The following is a 22,305-nucleotide window of genomic DNA, read 5'->3' on the forward strand; positions in this document are numbered from 1 at the left end:
CCATCTACCTCACAAGGGGTGGGGAGGGGAAGGAAAGGAGCTGTTTTGGGACTTTTTATAAAGTAGAGAAAAGTGGAATGTAAAGTCCAGTTCTTCTTTTAAGAGGAGCAACATGCCAGTGTGATGAAAAGGTTCTGCTATGACTTTAATTCTTTGCTTGTTCTTCACTGAGGTACATCTCCTGATGTTTGGTTTGTGTTCGCTGTCCCCAGTTTTCTTGGACTGTTTGCTGACCAGGCTGAGCACAGCTGCATAGCTGTCCCTCTTCCTGTCATATGACTGTGATGTCACATACTTACCTATAGTCTACTCTATGCTGCCACCGAGGGGTTCATAGTAGGTCTGCATCTGGAAGGATAGCAGAGCACTAATCTAAATAAAACTAAGGCCGTTTCTGCACGGGCAATTTGTAAGCGACCTGGAGGCCGAGGAAAAAAACGTCTCCAGGCAGCCATTCATACCGAGAACGCCAGCTGCAACGCAGCCGCGCCGCCTCGTGCCACCAGGCAGCGGCCTGAAGAAGTGGCGTTTCCCAGAGCACTTCCCAGCTCTTTTTTGGGAAGCGCCCGCATGCGCTGCGAAGCCCGAGCGGCGAAAGCGGCTTCGTCCGCCTCCCACCGGCACTCACCTTCTCCCCGGGCCTCCGGCGTCGCGAAGCCTGGGGACCACGCCCTGGCCTTCTTGGCGCCTGCTCTCGAAGCGGCGCGGGAGCCAAGCGTGAGCCCGAACTCGGCGGCAACGCCAGCTCAAACAGGTAAACGACCGACTGGTAGCGGCTCCGGCTCGGCGCCGGCTGCCAGCTGCTTCAGGGCCGTCCATCGCGAAGACGGTCCCAGCGTATCTTCAGTGCGGTAGCGCAATGCTGCGTACCGCTACGTTCATCGCGCCGTCTTGAGCGGCCTAAATGTTTGTAATGGACCATAAGATAAGACCTCAGGGTCTTGGTGAATTCCTGACTTCTGTTTTAACTGTCACCTGTGCTCTTAACCTATTGTATTTTTTGGTTTCCTCTTCCCTTATAAATGCATTATTTTCATCTGCATTTGGAAGATAAACAGGGAAATCCCCAATGACCGAAGTTGCCAGTCAGCTTATGGGTCAATGGAACATTTGGCTGCTCTTCAGATATTAATGGTTCATGATTTGATTTAACATGATCGCGTCTTTAAAATCATGAAAAATGTATAAACTATCCTCAGGGTGTGCTTTTGTGGAAGCCATGAAATGTGCCAGTGGGCCAAATAAGGCATCCCTGGGACTGCGGAAGATCAAGAAAGTGGGATAGCCGAGAGTGTATGTATGTGTGAAGTCCCTTTGCCAGATGTGCTATAGTCACACTCTGAATTGGCCACTGCATGCCTAGGGATTGAGGAGAACCTGCACGTCATGTTCAACTGTTACACATGACTCAGGGTGAGGACTCCCGACCCAATTTGTGTGCTCCAGAAGGTGTGAAGACAGACATATTTTAGTGCATCTGGGTTCTCAACATGTGTTTTCTTGGTTGGTTATAGTGAAATCAGGAACAGTGTATGGTAGTAATGTTGGTGAGGCACTATGGAGTTTGAAGCATTCTAAACTGGTCAATGGAAGGATACCATCCAAAATTTAATCACTTAAAATGATAAACCACACAGTTAATGTCAGCTCCGTAGCTGTAGCTTAATGGACCATAGCCAATATGAGAATCTGACCAAAAGGATATCAATCAATTTATTATTACAGTCAGGGACCGACAAATTCTATACAGCAAATTACAGTCAAGGATCAACAAATTCTATACACACTCTCAACCTTGTAATTCCCAGTGTAATTGTAATATATAAAATACCCTAAAATCAACACTGAGGTCTAATTTGTTTCCACTTGTCCCATACATATGAAGTAACTTAAGCGTTAAAATACAGCCAGTCCATAACTTAAGCGTTAAAAATCCAATCCATAACTTAGCGTTAAAATAAATCGGATCTATAACTTAGCGTTAAAATGAGTCACTCAAGTTAAAATGATTCATATATGCGTGGGCTTGCCTACTTATTATCTTTTAGACCTGTCTGCCTCCCATTTTGTTCAATCCTAGTTTAAAATAATAATAGTAATATTAATAGTAATAATTAATAATGATTGTAGAGCCATATATTCATATATCTGTATCTCTCTAATACAATATCAGTTGCCTGCTCACTTGGTCTGCGTTTTCTTTATAACAAATGTACAAGGGTGGCAGCCAGTCTAGACCAGTTTGGGTTTTTTAATCTTCCAGGAGCTTCCTTATACATACATTTTCTGGATAGCCCTAGAAGTTATTTATGTTAGCCAGGTCTAGTATTTTTTGAAAATCTTATTTCTCTGAAGTTCGGGCAGTGGAGGAGGATGTGGCCTGTAGTGTCCATTTCTTCTAAATTACAGGAGCAGATCCTCTTTTCTTTGGGTATCTTCTTATATCTCCCTTCTAGGATCGCAGACGGGAGCGATGCACATCTCACCAGGGTAAACGCCCTTCTAAGTGTATGTATTTCAATGTTAGAACCAAAAGGATAAGCAAGAGGCGAGACTGAATCTCACAAATTGCCACATCGATTCACATCAATCCATATTAATAAACATTCAAGCAACATGGATCAAAGTCCAAGATAAATCAAAGTCCAAATATGAGTTTGCCGGTAATTTGCTGCTGCGACTGTTTTTAAGGGATTTTAATGTATTTAATGTATTTTTATTATATTGTCTCTATTTTGTTCTATATTGTTTTGTTGTTTGATGATTTTACTGTGCATCACCCAGAGCCCTTTGGGGGTAGGGCAGTATACAGACTTTAATAATCTTTGAATTGACAAAATTAACATCTGTCAAATTCAGAAGGCAGCCCTGCTGGGATCCGCACAAATACTCCGCCGATACATTACAACTTCCTAGGCCTCTGGGTGAGAATTTCGAATTGGCAATGAAAGGCCAACAATGAAAGCTAAAAGATCCACAGCAGCTGTAAAGAAACTACAATAATAGCAGCAGCAGCAGCAGCAGCAGCAACAACAACAACAACAAAAATGAAGCAAGAAAGTGAAAAACTGGACGGCACCAGGCCTTGATCAATTGCATGGCTTCTGGCTCGAAACCGATGCCTAACCAGTTTGCATCCGACCAATGGCCAAAGCATCAATGAAGCTATGCAAAATGGTGCAGAAATGGATCAATGGCTAACAACTGGGAGGAACATCATTGATTCAGAAGAATCAATAAAGGAACAGCACCTGGAAACTACAGGCCAATAACATGTTTACTGAAATATTTCAAACTGCTCACTGGCATAATGGCAGATAACATCATATGGACTACTTGCAAAACCAAATAGCATCCTGCCAGTGGAGCAAAAGAGGGAACAAAAGGGAACCCAGGGCTACCAAAGATCAACTCCCTGATAAGATAAAATGATAATGAAGAACTGCAAGAAGTCGAGAAGAATGAATTTGCATATGGTCTGGATCAATTACAGGAAGGCGGTGACTCCTGCCCCATAGTTGGATCATGAAATGCTTGGAAACAATTGGCATCAGCAAAACATTAATTATTCACTGAAAAAAAAGCTGACAAGACAGTGGAAAACTGAACTGACAATTAGGAAATGAAAACTTCGAGGAACAGTCAACATTAATCAAAGAAGGGAATTTTTCCAAGGTGATTCACTATAAAGTAGCCTTTACTGTTTTATCGTTGCCATGATCCACTAACGAAGTAATTTTAAAGAAACAAAGAGTTGGGCTACATCAAGAGCTGGCCAAAAAACTCAGGAAAAAATCCCTCACATTTGCTGTACATTGGATGATTTGAAGCTGTATGGAAGTCGGGCTTTAGAAATCCAGTCACCAGTAAAGCACCAGTCGAGAATATTCCAGCACAGACATTTCAATGGAGTTTGGCCTGGAAAAGTCAGCTACTGTGGCAATAAAGAGGGGCAAGATCACCGAGTGATGGGATTGGGAAATGCCTGATGAAAGCAACTCATCAGAATTTTTTTTTACAACCAAGAGGCAGCTTATAAATACTTACAGGCATTTTGCAGCTGGATAACATCAAGCAGCGAACGAAATGAAGACTGTCGTCAGCCAGAGAAATGCGCCCAGAGGATCAGGAAAATTTTGAAATCTAAATTAAGCGGCGGGCATACCATCAAGACCATCAACACCTGGGCCATACCTGTCATCCAGGTACACTGCGGGAGATCATCAACTGGACACAGGCTGAGTTGGATGCATTGGATAGAAAAACTTCGGAAAGCTTATGAACAAGTCACCATACCTTACACCCACCCATGCAGTGAGATTATACCTTCCCGAGAGTCTGGTGGTAGAGATTTACTGCAAAATTACAGCAAACAGTGGAAGGGGAGGAAGCATGCACTGGCGATTATGTGAAGGAAAGTCAAGAACAGGCGTTGATTGAAATTGAAGAACAGACGTTGACATGGAGACCCAGAAAACCAAACAAGAATAAAGAAAAAATGTGGTGATGATGATGATGATGATGATGATGATGATGATAATAATTTCTTTTTCCATTTCATGGAAGCTTGTCCACTTCTCCAGCTTTTTTGTTTTGCGTTTGCCCTTGTTCTCTCTCTCTCTCTCTCCCTCTCCCCCCCCGCCGCTTCTTAAACATGGTCAGACTTGAGGCAGTTTACAAGATATAAAACAATTCATATAAAACTGTAACTCTCAAAACTGAAATCCTAAAAACCTAAACACTTAACATATATCCATCAGATGGTAGTGATATAATAATCTCATTTCCTCTGGTAGCCACAGCGAGTGATCTAAGGGTAGAAAGTTGATTGGATTTATAACTTTTTGGAAAAATCTTGTGGCCATCAGTCGGTCTTGAAGTACCTGTGTTTGAGAGATGTTCTGGTTTGACTAGGGATGCCAGCCTTCAGGTGGGACCTGTGGACCTCCTGGAATTGTCTCCAGACAATTGAGATCAGTTCCTCTGGATAAAAATGGATGCTTGGGAAGGTGGTTTCTGTGGTTTTGCACCCCACTGAAGTTCACCCTAAAACTCCATCCCCAAATCTCCAGAAGTTTCCCAACCTGCATCTGGCAATCCTACCCCCCTGAGAGCAGCAGTGGTTTAGAGCAGGTGGTTTAGAGCAGGTGTACTCTGTCTGGAGAAACCGGGTTTGATTCCCCGCTCTGACACTTGAGCTGTGGAGGCTTAACTGGGGAATTCAGATTAGCCTGTGCACTCCATGGGCTGGGCCTGGAGACCTTATGCCTGAGTCATTGATCGTCTGTCATCCCCACCACCTCTGCAGGGTGTTTGTTGTGAGGAGGTGGGGAGGCTGAGATTGCAGCCCTTTGGGTCTCCTTGCAGGAGAGAAAGGGGGGGTATAAATTCAACTCTTCTCCTCCTCCTCCTCCTCTTCCTCCCACCCCCCACTGGTGGCCAAGGGGGACCTGGCCACCCTAGTGTTGACCCTCATGAAGACGGTTGTTATAAAATTTTTAAAAAACCCAAAACTTTCCATAGTCTGAGGCCAGCTTAAAGTGGTGCCATAAAACATAAGAACATAAGAACAAGCCAGCTGGATCAGACCAGAGTCCATCTAGTCCAGCTCTCTGCTACTCGCAGTGGCCCACCAGGTGCCTTTGGGAGCTCACATGTAGGATGTGAAAGCAATGGCCAGCTACTCATTCCATTGCTCCCGATCACCTGGTCTGTTAGGGAGGCATTTACCAATCTCAGATCAAGAGGATCAAGATTGGTAGCCATAAATCGACTTCTCCTCCATAAATCTGTCCAAGCCCTTTAGAAAGCTATCCAAGGTTGGTAGCCATCACCACCTCCTGTGGCAGCATATTCCAAACACCAATCACTTACGTTGCGTGAAGAAGTGTATCTCCTTTTAGTAGTCCCTAATTCTTCTTCCCCAGCATTTTCAGTGGATGCCCCTGGTTCTAGTATTGTGAGAAAAAAATTTCCCTCTGTCAGCATTTTTCACTACCCCATGCATAATTTTATAGACTTCAATCATATCCCCCTCAGCCCGTCTCCTCTCTCCAAACTAAAGAGTCCCCAAATGCTGCAGCTCTTTCCCTCATAGGAAGGTGCTCCAGTCCCTCAATCATCCTCGTTGCCCTTCTCTGCACTTTTTCTATCTCTTTGATATCCTTTTTTGAGATGTGGCGACCAGAACTGGACACGAGTACTCTCAAATTGTAGAGTCGCACCACTGATGGCTATATAAGGGCATGACAATCTTTGCAGTTTTATTATCAATTCCTTTCCTAATGATCCCCAGCATCACATTCCTTGTTCTTGTGTTTATGTAGTAACACATCTGTGGGTAAACTTGGCATTAGTGGAGGCTGAATGTCAGGCTTTTACCTCACTAAAGCAGAGACAACTAATACGAGAAGTGGACTGTCCTTGTGCTTTCTTGCATGACTAATGTGCTTGTCATTTCTGGGATTTTTTTAAAAATATCCCTGTTTGTTTGACTCTGTATGAGGCTGTCCTGGGCCCTGACTAGTTCTTCAGAATCCTCCCATGGAAAACAGTAAAGGAAGGAAACCGCGGGAGGATGGAGAGTTTACATCCTGTGCCCTTCAAAGGGGAGTGGCTACAAATAACTTAATCTGAAGGAGGCAATGTCAGGTGACCCTATACAGAGATAAGCAGCTGTTAGATCCTAAGGGTCTGTGAAGGCTCTCTTAAAAACCTGAGTATACAGAGTGCCTCCTTAAAACAAGAGGAAGATGAACAGTAGAGAAGAATATTTCCAAGGGAATTTGTGTCGATGTCAGTGACAGCTCGGCCCGGTGTCCAGGGACTGCCTTTTCCAAGGAGAAGGCTTTATTTAAAACTGAGGGAGGAGTTGCCATGGCTGGCACAAACCTTATTTCGAAAAAAAGGCCTCTATTGCAAAAGATCTTCAGATTGCTAAACTGATCTGAAATGGACCAAAACTGTCAGCAAACTACATCCCCTACAGGATAAAGAAGGTAAGACTAGAAGGCAGTGACCAAATGCTAACTACAGATTGACAGACCAATCCGAAGAGTTGGCTCAGAGTCCAACTCAGGTCTGTTCAGTGGGACTTTACTTCCAACAAAGTATTCTTTATTCATTTAAAATGACTTAATTTTGGAAAGAGTAAGTCCAATTGATTCCCCCCCACCCCCGTGTGCAGTTTTAGTTATTTAAATTCTTTTATCAGCTAAAAAAAAAAATGTGCCAAATTCAAATATTTAAAGTTAAAGGTGTGGGCTCAGCTGTACACAGTTTTGTTGGTTTCCATTTTAAGAGTCCTTTTGTAACTTAGACCTTTTACCAAGATGCGAAGAAATGAGCTCCGGTTGTTCATTTGGTTGACTTTTAAGTCTTTCAAAACGGTGCCAACTGAAAGTGTGCTTCGCTTGTGCCCTGAAACTATGCAGAACAGAGGGGTTTTTTTGTAAAAATTTATTTTTTCGAAAAAATTTAAAATAAGTTTTAAGGAATGCTTTGCAGACAGGAGGAGCAGTGAATTGAAGGGGGGAATTGCAGTGTGGAGAAAGGGAATGAGCTTTGATGAAGAGGAAGAAGAGCAATGCACTTAGAATAAATAAACGGGAGAGGTGTAGCAGAAGGCAGGGCTGGGTCATATTCTGCTGGAACAGTGTGAAATATATTTATCCTAGTCTCTTTCATGCATTAGGATTCTTTGTGTGTAAAGTGCCATCTAGAGCTGATGTATTTTTAATGATGTTTTGGGCCTGTTGGATCTTGTTGTTGTTGTTGTTGTTTTTATTTTTATTTATTTAATTTAATTTAATATACCGCCCCATCCCCGAAGGGAATCTGGGCAAGTGATTAGCTTATACAGCCTCGGCTCATAGATAAAACATCTATAACAAATTTTCATAAGATATAAAAATAAAAGTAAGCAGTTTGTATCCTAAGATGGCCTCCCATCTAAACCCAATCCTCCTAGGAGAGGAGGGAGAGTAACGCAGGTCCCTGGTGGTAACTAAGGACCATATATCCCAGTAATGGAGTCGATGGTGTGGGAGGGGCACACTCACTCCAATGACTGGTAGTTTCTCAAAAGCCCAGTGGGAACAACTCAGTCTCTTGGAGGCCCTCTTGAGGAAATCCACCAAGATCCCACTTGGGGGCCAGTTAATGCTGGAGGGAGGGCCCAGAGCCGTAAAAGGCCCTGTAGCCCAGTGGAGAGCCAACCTTGCCACATAATTGAGGGGCCAGAGGTCTCCAGTAAAATTGTAGCCTATGCCCGAGCGCTATGAGAGGAGTCGAGCTGGGACATGTAAGGGGTATCACGGTCGAAGTGCGAGGGATCAACTGACAAAGAGCTCCATCCAAAATGGGGGGGGGGGGTGTCTGCATTTGGGAATGATGTTTGGACCGCGCTTGAAGATTTGCCCTCCCTGGGGCACTTACCCTGGGGGAGGGGCCATTCCACTAATGTGTGGCTGCTGCTGCTGCCCCCTAGTCCTGGAATGCGACGCTGGACACCACAGCTGTTGGTAGTGTAGCAGTACTCCTCATAAGAACATAAGAACATAAGAACTAGCCTGCTGGATCAGACCAGAGTCCATCTAGTCCAGCTCTCTGCTACTCGCAGTGGCCCACCAGGTGCCTTTGGGAGCTCACATGCAGGAGGTGAAAGCAATGGCCTTCTGCTGCTGCTGCTGCTCCCGAGCACCTGGTCTGCTAAAGCATTTGCAATCTGAGATCAAGGAGGATCGAGATTGGTAGCCATAGATCTTTACACTACAGAGACCAGTTCCATGGGAGAAAATGGCACCTTTGGAAAGTGGACTGTATCACATTACATCTCAGCTGATCTCCCTCTTCTCCCCAAACATCATAGTCATGTGACATGGCTAATCTGTTTTTCCCTTTTCCTCTTTCAGATGAAAATTCACCAGCAAATTTCTGGGATTCCAAGAATCGAGGTGTGACTGGGACGCAGAAAGGGCAGATCGTGTGGCGAGTTGAACCCGGCCCCTATTTTATGGAACGTAAGTACTGGTGTGGCTGTATTGACAATCTGTTATTTCAGGGGTCCCCAACCTTTTTGAGCCAACCTTGGGAAATCTGACACAGGGTAGTGGACACTACCACAATATGACCACCACAGGAGGCAAAGGCAACCCTTAAAACCGTGGTGGTGAACCTTTGGCACTCCAGATGTTATGGACTACAATTCCCATCAGCCCCTGCCAGCATGGCCAATTGGCCATGCTGGCATGGGCTGATAAGTATGATCCTATTTATCTGGAAGTCCACCACCACTGCCTTAAAATGTCAGAGAGTGATGTTATTCATGTGTCTGATAGTAGCTCTTCAGCATTTCAGACACAAGTTCTAGATGCTTTTTTAAAAAATGAAGAAGAAGAAGAGTTTGGATTTATATTCCCCCTTTCTCTCCTGCAGGAGACTCAAAGGGGCTCACAATCTCCTTGCTCTTCCCCCGTCACAACAAACACCCTGTGAGGTAGGTGAGGCTGAGAGAGCTCTGACAAGCTGTGACTAGCCCAAGGTCACCCAGCTGGCGTGTGTGGGAGTGTACAGGCTAATCTGAATTCCCCAGATAAGCCTCCACAGCTCAGGCGGCAGAGCTGGGAATCAAACCCGGTTCCTCCAGATTAGATACACGAGCTCTTAACCTCCTACGCCACATATTGTTCAAAAATAATCTCTTGCATACAAACAAGTATACATATTTAGCTAGCTAAGAAACAGCCACGTAGCAGTATCTTTCAGATCTCCAGCGGCCCACAAGCTTTGTAAAAACACTTGGCCACCAGGAGAAGTGTCAGTGGGCACTATAGCCATTACGGGTACCATTTTGGGAATCTCTGCATCGCGGAAGCATGCTTGCTTCCTTCGGGTGTCCTTTTCCCCTCAAACACTTTATAACACTCATTACACTTTCCTTATGGAAAAAAAAGGAGGAGACGCCCCTCAAAATTTGAACAGGCGAGAGAGAGAAAGATGGTCAGTGCCAAAAATGTAACCATTTGAAACTACCAGTAAATAAGTTTTCTGCTAATAGAATGAATGCGTTTTTTTGCAGCCAAAGTGCAATGTTTTAAAAAGGATAGTGAAAAGTAAACTGAGAAGGCCACGTTCTGGTTTGTTAGGGATTGGCTGAAGTTTGAATGGAGGTGATGCTTATAGCTTTTGGAAACAATGTCTGGACGTTCCCTTTTATTTCTCTCCTGTGCCCCGGCCCCCGCCCCTCACTCTGTGTTTCTGTGCCTTTTTTCAAAGATAAAATCTGGTGAATAAGGAAAACAAAAACACAGCAAGCTGGTGGTGTTTTAAGAGTGCTTAATCAGAAAAAGAGAATTCAAAAAATGTCAGTCTGTTTGGCCGGTGGTTTGTGAACAGAAAGCCTTTATTGGCATGTTAAAAGAACACCGCAGCTACAAAACAAACCGATACAGCAAAACACATCCAATACAAACCCGCAAGACACATCAGTCCGTGTTCACAGCTTCAACAAAGAAGGTACCTTGAATTTCCACATTCTGGCTGAGCCGAACCACCTAGCTTAACAAGCAAATTCTGTCTGCATCATACTGGCCATGTTTGTTATGATTACTATTAGCAAGAGACAGAAATTAAGACACATATTAAATCTAAAATTAATGCCGCAGATAAACATTTCAGTGCTGCTACAGAGACATGCTAAATTCCAAGGTTAATATATTGTAGTATAGGAATAAAATATTAAAGTAAAAGGAATTGAAGTAATGGGAAGAGAGAAGTTAACTAGCATGCTCGGCTCATACTTAGACCCATTACTGGATTATTTGCATTCAGTTATTTCAAGGAGAAAGTTTGCCACAATCTCAGGGTTGGTATTATTCAGGAGAATTGGAATTGCAAGCCGGTGGTTTGTTCTGGTTTGTTAAAAAAAAAAATCAAAAGTCTTTTTTTAGAAACAGCAGTTCAGGGAAAAATATGGCATCAGACGTTTATTAACAGAACTGGGGAACCCCTTTTAAATACCGTATATACTCATGTATAAGTCGAATTTTTCAGCACATTTTTTTATTAACTTTAGAAAAGCTCCCCTCGACACTTATCACGGGTCGATCAAATTTTTGTGTGTGTTTTAGCTTTGCACTTGGCAGGGGCGCAGTTTTTATGCTAGAGGCACCAAAATTTCAGGGTACCCTCGGAAGACTCTCCTGATGATACCAGCCAAGTTTGGTAAAGTTATGGACCCCCAAAGGAGGTGCCCCCGTTCCCCATTGTTTTCAATGGGAGCTATTAGTAGATGGGACTACCCTTTTGAGGGTCCATAACTTTGGAACCTCTGAACCAAACTTCACCAAACCTGGTTGATCTCATCAGGAGAGTCTCTTTATGATACCAGCCAGGTTTGGTGAAGTTTGGGTCAGGGGATCCAAAGTTACTGACCCCCAAAGGGGATGCCCCATCCCCCCATTGTTTTAAAATGGAAGCTAATATTAGATTTTTCATTTCTGATAATATCCCCTCTTAAAATCCTAAGTTGGGTTACATTTGGACTACACAAGATGATGATATGAGAGAATCCAGTTTTTTTTGAAAGGATTTTTAACTCTTGTGTTTTTTTTTAGCTTGGTTTGCTGGTTGAGCTAAGGTTTTTGTACTTTTAAAGTTATGGTTGATACCATATTGTTCTTGTTGACCCTCTTTTCCACTTACAGAGCCAGTTTACTGTTTTTCTTTGAAATAAATATTCAAAAACATTTAACCTACTGATGCCTCAATTGATGCTGCATTTCCCACTCTCGACTTATACGCGAATCAATAAGTTTTCCCAGTTTTTTGTGGTAAAATTAGGTGCCTCGACTTATATGCGGGTCGACTTATACACAAGTATATACGGTAGGAAAGAGGATTCACCACCCTACCCAAAGCCACGCCTCCTATTTCGACTCTTCCCTCTCAGCAGGAAAGGAGTGGGATGGTCCTTAAAGTGTTCTACTTCATCCAAGCCAACATAGGAAATAACCCCAGGTGTCTCACCAAAACAACAGGCTGTGGATTCCCAGGACTGCATTCAGTCAGGGAAGGGAAACTACTGAGCTCTATACCTATACCTCCCTGGTGCTTATTAAGCTTAATAAGTGGCAGAATCCTTAGAAAAACAACAATGTGGAATTGAACTGTGTCGATTTGATGGCCTTTTTGCAACGATCATACTCTTGTTGTTTAAAATGTGACCGTAATGATGAAAATAGCCTTTCGAGATTCCTTGGAACTTGAGACGCTAAGCCCTTCGGGGGAGGGCTTCGAGGATTTGAGACGCTGAGCCCTTCGGGGTAGGGCGGTCTATAAACCCAATAAATAAATAAATAAATAAATAAATAAATAAATATAATAATAATAATAATAATAATAATAATAATAATAATAATAATAATAATAATAAAGCGCAAGACTGCAATAGTGGAGATGGCAGTGAGTGGAGATGGCAATGTATCCTGATTGATATCTTGTAGATATTTTATGCCAGAAAAGGTTGATTGATTGAGATACGCCATGACATTCATGAATGATTTTAGTAACATGAAAACTATTTTTAAAATTCACCTTGGCTTTCTGAATAATTCATCTTTTTTGAAAATACCTGTAGTGGAAATAAAAAGGCTGCAGCCCAGAATCCTGGTAGAGATGAATATAAACATGTGAAAGTGCAACATAAGTAAATATACTGTGGAGGACATGAGGAGGAACATAGAGAAAAGAAGGGTGATACACATGTGATGAAGAATGTTCTAGTCGCCATTGCAATGATCTGCTGCCCGCTGGCAGTCGCCTGTTAAAATGCAGAGGGTTTTATACTCAGGCACTGATGCCTTCAGAAAAGCACATAGAGTCTCTCTTTTTAATGTATTGTCGAAGGCTTTCACGGCCGGAATCACCAAGTGCTGTACAATGGCGGTTTCCGGGCTGTATGGCGAGGGATTCTAGCAACATTCTCTCCCTGACGTTTTGCCTACCATCTGTGGCTGAAACAGCGTCCTCTGAAGATCCTCTAGAAGATCCTCTGAAGATGCCAGCCACCAGATGCAGAAGCAGCATCGAAGAATAATACTATCAGAACAAACAACCAACGGGGAATCCACCTAACACCAAAATCTCTTTTCATTTGTGCCAAGAATCAAGGGAGTGATGTCTGCCTGAAACGTCACTCTCTTTTGGACAGTGGAACCTTCAAAAGAAATTAGGGTTTTCATTGCTGAATATATGATGGAAACTGTACTTCAAATTGTTTTTAAGTAGTGTTTTTGCTGCATGGAGTGCATCTTTTCCTCCTAGGCTTTCTATGTGACACTGGCACTCACATTTTACTGACAAGATTTAAATAAAGCTAACAAGTTGCGGCTCGTCAAGTCCCTTCCATCATTTTTGAGGCCTAGTACGAATTTTTGTTGTATGTATAAGAATTTGGGCCATACTGTTTGGAATAGAATGAATGAAATATTAACGCTAAGCTAAAATTTGAGTGTGTGCCCATTTTTGCACGGTCAAAATATCCCAGGGAGTGAGCTACAGGATAATATCCTGTGCAGAAGATTTCACAAACTGCACAGGGTCTGCCCCGGAGTTGCCCCGTGATATTTACCTTAGCGTGGAATTTTCAAAAACCGCCAGTTTGGAGGTTCTTTTTTAAAGTCCCGGTGTTAACACGGGTTAACCAATAAAGTAAGAGAAGCTCAAAGAAGCTCAAGCCGATACAGAATAAAATCAATTTTGAATTTTTATTCAACCAACTGGGAGCAAATAGTATCAGAGGGAGCCCACTTAAAATGGCAGTGTGTTGCTTACTTTTATAGCATTACCAGCAGGTTACATTCAGGAAATGGCAGAAAAGAATACACCCCAAAATGTCCACATCATCAATCAGTCATACAGAAGGGTGGGAGATTTTCCTTTCCCAAAACATTTAGGGTTATCTAAGGAAAAGCCCTTGATTGGAAGGTGTTGGCGCCCTGATTCTTTTGACGCAAGATGAACCAGGGGCCTGTTTCTTTCTTATCTCTATTTGCCTTTTGTTGCCCTTCTTCCTAGACAAAGAGTTTAAACATTTTCATGTTTCTTCCTTCTGTCTCCTAGAAGAAGAGCAAATTCAAGGTATCTAATTAGGGAACAGTGAGACCTTAAAAAACAGCTGAGTTTGCACATTCCTGCCTATAACTCTGAACAAAGGGGCATTATGTTGACTTATCAAGCTTGCCCTGAAGTAACAGTAAAGAGATAGATTCACCAATTACGCATCTTTACTTTGGTCAGCTACATTATGGTTGCCAACTCCCCTTTATAGAAAGAAAGTAATGGGGGGTTAGAAGAAAACCTTTGCTTTTTCACAGAGTATATCCTCCTTATGCCTTCTGCGCCTACACCGGTGTGACCCTGCTTGTGCCTGGACCATGCAAAAACCAATCAGGGCAAGGGGCGGTTTGGCCCTCCCAGCTCAGCATACTGATCTTCCCTGCCTGATGTTCATTCAAGCTGCCACTTAAAAATAACAGCCAATCAGAACAATCACTCAGTCTATTTTCCTCAGCGCAAGCTTTATTTTAATTCAATTAGCAGACTTATTCACTAGTTTTCTCCCTTTGACAGCAAAATCTTATTTTAAACCATTAAAAAAACAGACCAGTTTTTTTTATTCCCACAGCACATACATGAAAACACCAATTGGGAGCAGACCAAGTTTATTTTCCCGCCCAGCTGCCTGATCTCTCTGCCTGACATCCATTCAAACTGCCACTCAAAAACAACAGCCAATCAGAACACAGTACAGTGGGCAAGCTCAGACATGCTTCCGAAGTAAATACAGAAGTTCAGCTCGTGCCGAGTAAACTGGAGCATTTCCTACTGGTCCTAGATCTGCTCCTGGGCAGAAGCGGGGAGGGGGTGGGTAGGCAGAAACAGGGATAAAATAGCCCTGGTATATATGATCCCGGTTCAACCACGGTGCAATTGTGCCATGCAAAAACGGCCTCTCTCTGTGTGTGCTTTTCACGAACATTTTCCCCCCTAACGAAAAGCATTCTCTTCTCAGCTGATGGTTGGAAAAGTCTTACCACACTGTGCTATTTCCCGTCACTGAGTGGTGGTTATTCCCCAGAATTAGAGTCCCAACTCTGAGAGAATTGTTGCCCACTGTGTGAATTTGTATAGTTTTGGTAAAAACCCAGATGTGACATAAGGCAGCTCTAGATTCCTAGAGCTACCTTATATCATATCTGGATTTTGACCAGAAGTGACACAACACCACAGCTGGTATTGTAGCTCCCCCCCCAAATTTCTCTCCCCACAACCTTCCCATCAGTTGCCAGGCATTGCTAGGCAACCCTGCCCAAAATGCAACTTTTCATGAGTAGATTGGCTGCTATTTCAGCCTCATTTTTTTGTTTTCAGCAAGATCTTCATCTGCCTAAGAACAGGGATTGTGATGCTAACACATATTGGCCGTTTCCCCACACACTGTTTGCTGCGCACTACTCTCGCCGAGTAGTGTGGGGTCCAACTGCACTCCCCACTACAGGAGCGGCAACAACGCAGCCGCCCCGACTCTGCGGCTCTTGCGCCCCCTCAGCACATGTCCGTTCACTGGCTGCTCAAAGCAGCGGCGCCTTTGATGACCGCGGGGGGCGGTGGGGAAAAGCCGAGTGCGACCCTCAGCTAAAAAGGTCCTGGACCAGATGAAACCAATGTCATTTTAAAAGTGGGGAAACGGCCATCCAGTCACAGCCTGGAAAGAATGAACAACAGCCCACAAGGAATTTGTGTGTGCGTGTGCGTGTGCGTGTGTGTGAACATTGATAGGGTTTTTAGGAAAGCTTAGTTTGGAATTGGATGTAACTGCTAATTCTGTGGCTGTTGTTGTTGGTAAATGTTGCCGAAGGGAAGAACTGTTTCTCTGGAACATATTTGTTAATATGATGCTTACAGACAAAATCTTAATGCTTCTCAGACTCACAAAATCAGATGATCCACAGCGTGACCAGTTTTCATGAAATATAGAAGATCCCACAAATAACTGAACTGATTTCAGTCATCTTTTTATTTTCCAAAGGAGCACAATTTTTAATCTCCTTAGCCTGGTAAGGTTCTTTTTCTCTCAGGTGATCAATTGCACCTGGAATGGCTACACATTTTCAGATTTCCCGCGTGGTTATTTTTCCCAGATTGGTTTTGTCTTGTTTCCTAAAAGCCGCTGAAAATTCAACAGCTTTTATGAGAGAGAGAAAGCAGTAGGGGATGCTACTAATCAATATCATTTTAAAAAGTCTATATATCTAATAGCAACATGTGCCCCCATCGGCAGATACCTTAACCTTTACATCAGGACCACACTGCCACTAAAACAGATTTTTTTCTGCAAACTTTGAGTACTTCCAGTGGTGGGATTCAAAAATTTTAGTAACAGGATTCCAATGGTGGTGGGTGGGGCACGACAGGGGCGTGTCCAAGCATTCTGGGGTGGGGCATTCCTGGGCGGAGCTGTGTCAAGGACGCATGGTGTGCTTGCGCCCAAGGTGCAAAGTTCCACACACTTTGCCCGCCCCTAGATTCAAATAATGACTGTTTAAAGTATTAAAAAAGCAATATACCGAAAGGTAGTGTATTATTCCTTTCTTATATAATTATATTGATTGATTTTAAATAATAACATACGTAAGGAGAGAAACCAAAAACTGTTTACAATTGTTAACATATTACAAACATATCTAATTGTCTATCTCTCTCAACCCCTCCAACTAAAACATCCTTTGCTTCCTGTTCCTCAACCAGTTTTTAATCCATAGGAGGACTTCCCCTCATATTCCTTCATTGCTGAGTTTTCTCAATAGTCTCTGGTGAGGAACTTTGTCAAAAGCCTTTTGGAAATCCAAGTAGACAATGTCCACTGGTTCCCCCTTATCCACATGCCTGTTTACACCCTCAAAGAACTCAGTCAGCTGTTCTTCGTTATGATTGGTTACTTGTTATATAAAAGAGGTGCTTGCTTACCAGCACTAGCTCTTAGGGCAGTGATGGCGAACCTTTTTGAGACCGAGTGCCCAAACTGCAGCCCAAAACCCACTTATCGCAAAGTGCCAACATGGCAATTTAACCTGAATACTGAGGTTTTAGTTTAGAAAAAACGGTTGGCTCCAAGGCATGCATTACTCAGGAGTAAGCTTGGTGGTAGTCGGGGGCTTTGCTTTGAAGTAACCGTTCATCTCTTCCAATGGGTGAATCACGATCCTAGGAGGGTTTACTCAAAAGCAAGTCTCATTGCCAGCAACCAAGCTTACTCCCAGGTAAAGGATTTCACTTTTGTCCTTTGCATGAAAATCAGTGGGGTTTAGCAGCACTTAACAGGGCTACCTACACTGCTTCCCCAAAACTAGGTCTTAGGTTTAATCTAATAATCAAGCCCAGCGGCCCAGGCCAGCCTAGATGTGGGGGGGGGGGGCACTCTGTTTGCGCGTGCCCACAGAGAAGGCTCTGAGTGCCACCTCTGGCACCCGTGCCATAGGTTCGCCACCACTGTCTTAGGGATTGCCTATTGCTGCAGGGCTTGCTGCCCTTTTGCTGTTTGAGTTCCTGTCTGCACTGTAAATATCTGCACTGTTGATAAAGTTTTTCCTCACAGTAAAACCTCTGCGTGCAGTGGTACTTCCTTTCAGCTGTGCTCAGCCAGTGCTTAGCCGCACCTTGCTGGCCTCTGTAACAGGCTTTCTCTAGCGTAAACTCAACTCTGCGACACTACCTGCCACCAAGCAAGGCCCTGGGAAGGGCAGAAGCCGTTCTGAAGGGAGGCTGGGGGTGCTGGGTTTGGCGGTGGGTGGCTCAGGCAGGCGTGGGGTGGTACCCATCTGAGCCACTCCCCTGAGCCCCAAGCTCCGCCTCCCCGCTGGCTCCTGCAAATGTGGCACGGAGAGCCTGTCGTGCCCCCGGGCGCCATTTAGGCCTGGTGCGCAACTGGGTGCCTCTGTGTGTGGAAACTATTAAGAACATAAGAACAAGCCAGCTGGATCAGAACAGAGTGCATCTGGTCCAGCTCTCTGCTACTCGCAGTGGCCCACCAGGTGCCTTTGGGAGCTCACGTGCAGGATGTGAAAGCAATGGCCTTCTGCTGCCGCTGCTCCCGATTACCTGGTCTGTTAAGGCATTTGCAATCTCAGATCAAGGAGGATCAAGATTGGTAGCCATAAATCAACTTCTCCTCCATAAATCTGTCCAAGCCTCTTTTAAAGCTATCCAGGTTAGTGGCCATCACCACCTCCTGTGGCAGCATATTCCAAACACCAATCACACGTTGCGTGAAGAAGTGTTTCCTTTTATTAGTCCCTAATTAATTCTTCTACAGGCATTTTCAGTGGTGCCCCTGGTTCTAGTATTGTGAGAAAGAGAGAAAAATTTCTCTCTGTCAACATTTTCTACCCCATGCATAATTTTGTAGACTTCAATCATATCCCCCCTCAGCCGTCTCCTCTCCAAACTAAAGAGTCCCAAACGCTGCGCCTCTCCTCATAGGGAAGGTGCTCCAGTCCCTCATCCTTGTTGCCCTTCTCTGCACTTTTTCTATCTCTATTGGAGGAAACCCATATTTCCCTGCAATTTGCATTTCCCCAGCATGCTCAGTAATGCCTCCTGGGGCTATTTCAGGCCGTTGAAATGGGACAGAAGCCTGAACCTTTTCTACAACCACCACCACCTTTATTTGGCATTTAAAAATAGGTTCTAGAGCAGGGGTAGGGAACCTGCGGCTCTCCAGATGTTCAGGAACTACAATTCCCATCAGCCTATGTCAGCATGGGAATTGCTGATGCGTGCTTAGTTCCACTGAACATCTGGAGGCACCTGGGGCCTCATTCTCAAAGCCCATTCCTGTTTACTTTTTGAAATCCCAAATCAAGAGAGTACATTCAAAGCTGAACCAGGAAGACTATATAGCAGTATACATTACTTAGTATACATTTACATTACTTATAGCAGTATACATTACATTACTTAGAAAGTTCGGGCACTTGTATAAGAAATTTTGCTACTTTTTCCAAGAGCCTGACATCTGTGTTGTTTAACAGAAGCTCCACAACAGAACAGTCAAGTCGCGTTCAAAGATTTGTCTAGGGCCAGCCTGGGAGAGAAATTCCTGTACCCACATATCTGGGACTGATTAAAGGTATTATGAGCAAGAGTCTCCACTTGGTTACACGAAGTGTGGACAAACCTTAGCCCGATCCTGGAGAGGGATGGATAGAAATGGTGACACTTTGCAATGGCCAATGGGAAGGTATTGGATCTGGCCCTTGTATTAATCCATCTCTGTTGGGGGTTCAGTTAATAATTCCAAGATATTTGGCTATGTGCCCTGTTCGGTATTATGTATTGCCACAGTCTTGATCCCAGCCGAACTTACCACGTAGCTCAGAAACTGAAGAAGAGAACCCACGCTCATTGTATTTATTCTTGACCCCTGGCAGGGACAGGGGACAGAGAGTGGGATCAGCAGGTTCTCACAGGTTCCGGGAGTAGGTTACTATTAATGTATTTGTGGCGAGGGTTTTACTAATAGGTGATTTTGCCACGTGATTTTGCCTTGAGTTACGCCCCTCCTCTCCAGCAGCAGCTGGGCAGAGCCGAAGCAGTCTAGCAGGAGGTGCACGGTGATGCGTGGCAGCCTGCGCCTGCGTGCATTCGTTCCAGCCCAAGGACCCGGCTGGCAGCCTCGTCCTGCTTGCCACAGCCCGGCTCAGGAATGCCCTGCCCGGGAATGCCACTGGCCACGCCTGAAAATCATGCCCACTTTAGCCCATTAGGCTACACTACAGTTTGAATCCCACCACCATGGGAACCTGTTACTAAAATTTTTGGATCCCACCACTGGACTGACGCTCAACCTGTGTGCTCTGCAATGTGTGAAGAAATATCTAGAAAATCAGCATCTCCAGCTTGTGATTCTCAGAGTGAAAACCATCTTTTCCCATTGAGCATCTTAGAGACTAATATTAGAGACTGGTATTCTTCTCAGAGACTCGTATTCTTTATAGTACATTTATTAGTCTTTAATATGCTGCGAGACTTTTTGTCATGTACAACCAGAAAGTCAATGACTGCCTGTCTCAGTGCATAAATGGGACTCTTGTATTGGTTGACTTTGATGCTGGGAGTAGCTGTGTGTGTGTATACACAACAGTAGCGCAATAGAGGGGTTAAGTTCAAGTGTCTACAACAAAAAGCCCCTCCAACTGCAAAGGCCTGTCATTCCCAGTGGAGTTCCGGATTGGCTCCCTGGTTCCCAGTGGAGTTCTGGATTGTTTTCAAGGTGTTGGTATTGACCTTTAAGGCCTTAAGCGGCATGGGGCCCTCATACTTATGGGACCGCATCACCCCTTATGTCCCACAGAGCCGCATGCGTTCAGCAAGCGGCAGGAACTATAGTGACCCCTAGCCCTTGGTAATCACGGCTGGCCGACCGGGCCAGAGCCTTCTGCTCTGGCCCTGCCTCGAATGAATGCTCTACCTCCAGCTGTCCAGGCCCTGCTGGACCTTGGTGAGTTCGCTTGGGGCCTGCAAGGCGGGGCTATTCCCACGGGCTTTTGGAGAGAGGCTGACGTGGTCCTGCCCCACCGAAGATCTGGGGCTGCCTGTCTCCATCTTTCTATTTTTGGTTGGGCCTGATCCATTGATAACACCGCGGGCCCTACCTATCTCCTCCCTTCCTTAGCCTTGGATTGAGCCTGTTTTAAAACAATCTTCGTTTTAAAATCGTAGGCCGTTTCCGCCGCGACCCATTTTATGACAGCTGACACAAGAGCCAAAAGCCCCCCGGGCGCCACGTTCACCACAGAAGCCAGCTGCAACGCAGCGCCAGCAGCGGTGATATTCTTCTTCCACTCAGAGGCTGGCGTCAAAGCGTAGCCTAAACAACATAACCAAAGGGTTGTTGTTGAGAAAGGCGTCTTCCTAACGATGATGCGAACCGCGCCCCGCCCGAGGGCGGCTATCTCATCTCCGCCCCACTCGCGGTGTCCTCACTGCGTGATAAGCCTGCGGAAACCGGCCTACCCACACTGTCCTCCGACCTCCAGAGTCGGAGGGCGATGGCGATATTGAACTCTGACGCCCGCAAGCGACGAAAATTTCCGTGGTAGGCAAGCTAGTAACGAGGCAACTCGATGCTCGGGCCGCCTGCCGTCTACCCGGCCTCGCAAAGCTACTCCCTGTTAAGCATGCTTGCATGCGCGCAACTGGCTCTTCGCTTACGCCGCGCTCTTAGTAGAGTACTAGAAGCGTATGAAAGCGGCCTTAGTTATTTAATCTATTGCTGCATAGGTTTTAAGGAGTTAAAGAAGTTTTTATGTATTGCTGGATCCGTTGATTTGTTGATTTGATTTGTTGATTTGCTGTTGGATTTGGAACAGCAATGCGTATTTATCGAACCGCCTTCGGGCCCGCTTAGGGATGAAGGCCTATAAGCTTACTTTCTACTCTTACTTACTTCTATTTCATTTACTTACTTACTTACTTACTTACTTACTAAATAAATAAATAAATAAATAAATAAATAAATAAATAAATAAATAAATAAATAAATAAATAAATAAATAAATAAATAAATAAATAAATAAATTCCTTTATTTAGAAGATTCTTCCCCTACCCACCCCCATGTAGTTTCAGAAAAACTGCTGTTTTTCATGTCTACACTCATCTTTTCAATTCCTTGCATAATAGCTGTTGTGGCATGATTCACAGTAACCTAAACCCACACACAGCTTCAGCATAATCAGACAAACTTCAGTTAACTTTTTTCTGCTCCAGGAGTCAAATGATTCCTTGCTGCTGTAGCCTAAAGCTTTGGAATTTCCAAGCATCATTGGTTTTAGCTGAGCTGATGTGGAAAGATGATTATAGACAGAGGAACCATTTCTGAATGTTTTGTATTCCTCAGGCCAGATGTTTGGGACATAATAGCAGTTGTGATGTAACAAAAATCTTGCAGTCTAGAAAATGAAATCTCTGATAGATTCCCTGAATTAAGGTTTTGTCCAGGCTGGCAATTGTCATACATTTTTAATTATTTGTACATTTCTGAATTTTGTTGTTGTTGTTGTTGTATATGTGAGCCAGTAAAACTTCCAATGGCTTTAACTTTCATCAGATGGAAAATTAGCTGCTGGAATCCTAGTTTGTTTTGTGTCAAGGCTCTTCTTAGAGGTAGATGTCTTGCAGAAACATTCCTCCAGAATATACTTGTTCAGACAAACATTGCAATCACTACAACACTAAACTTTTCT

General features: G+C 44.1%; 1 protein-coding gene across 1 annotated transcript in view; it reads left to right on the forward strand.

Moving 5' to 3' along the window:
- Positions 1-570: 570 nt before the first annotated feature.
- HECW2 (HECT, C2 and WW domain containing E3 ubiquitin protein ligase 2) overlaps positions 571-22,305 on the forward strand; it is a 136,138-nt gene continuing 114,403 nt past the window's right edge. The window contains exons 1-2 of the mRNA XM_048483600.1: positions 571-754; positions 8,913-9,020. Coding sequence (XP_048339557.1) covers positions 571-754; positions 8,913-9,020 — 292 coding nt within the window. The remainder of the gene's footprint in view (positions 755-8,912; positions 9,021-22,305) is intronic.

This window comes from Sphaerodactylus townsendi, linkage group LG02 (assembly GCF_021028975.2).
Source record: "Sphaerodactylus townsendi isolate TG3544 linkage group LG02, MPM_Stown_v2.3, whole genome shotgun sequence".
In the NCBI taxonomy this organism is placed as follows: Eukaryota; Metazoa; Chordata; class Lepidosauria; order Squamata; family Sphaerodactylidae; genus Sphaerodactylus; species Sphaerodactylus townsendi.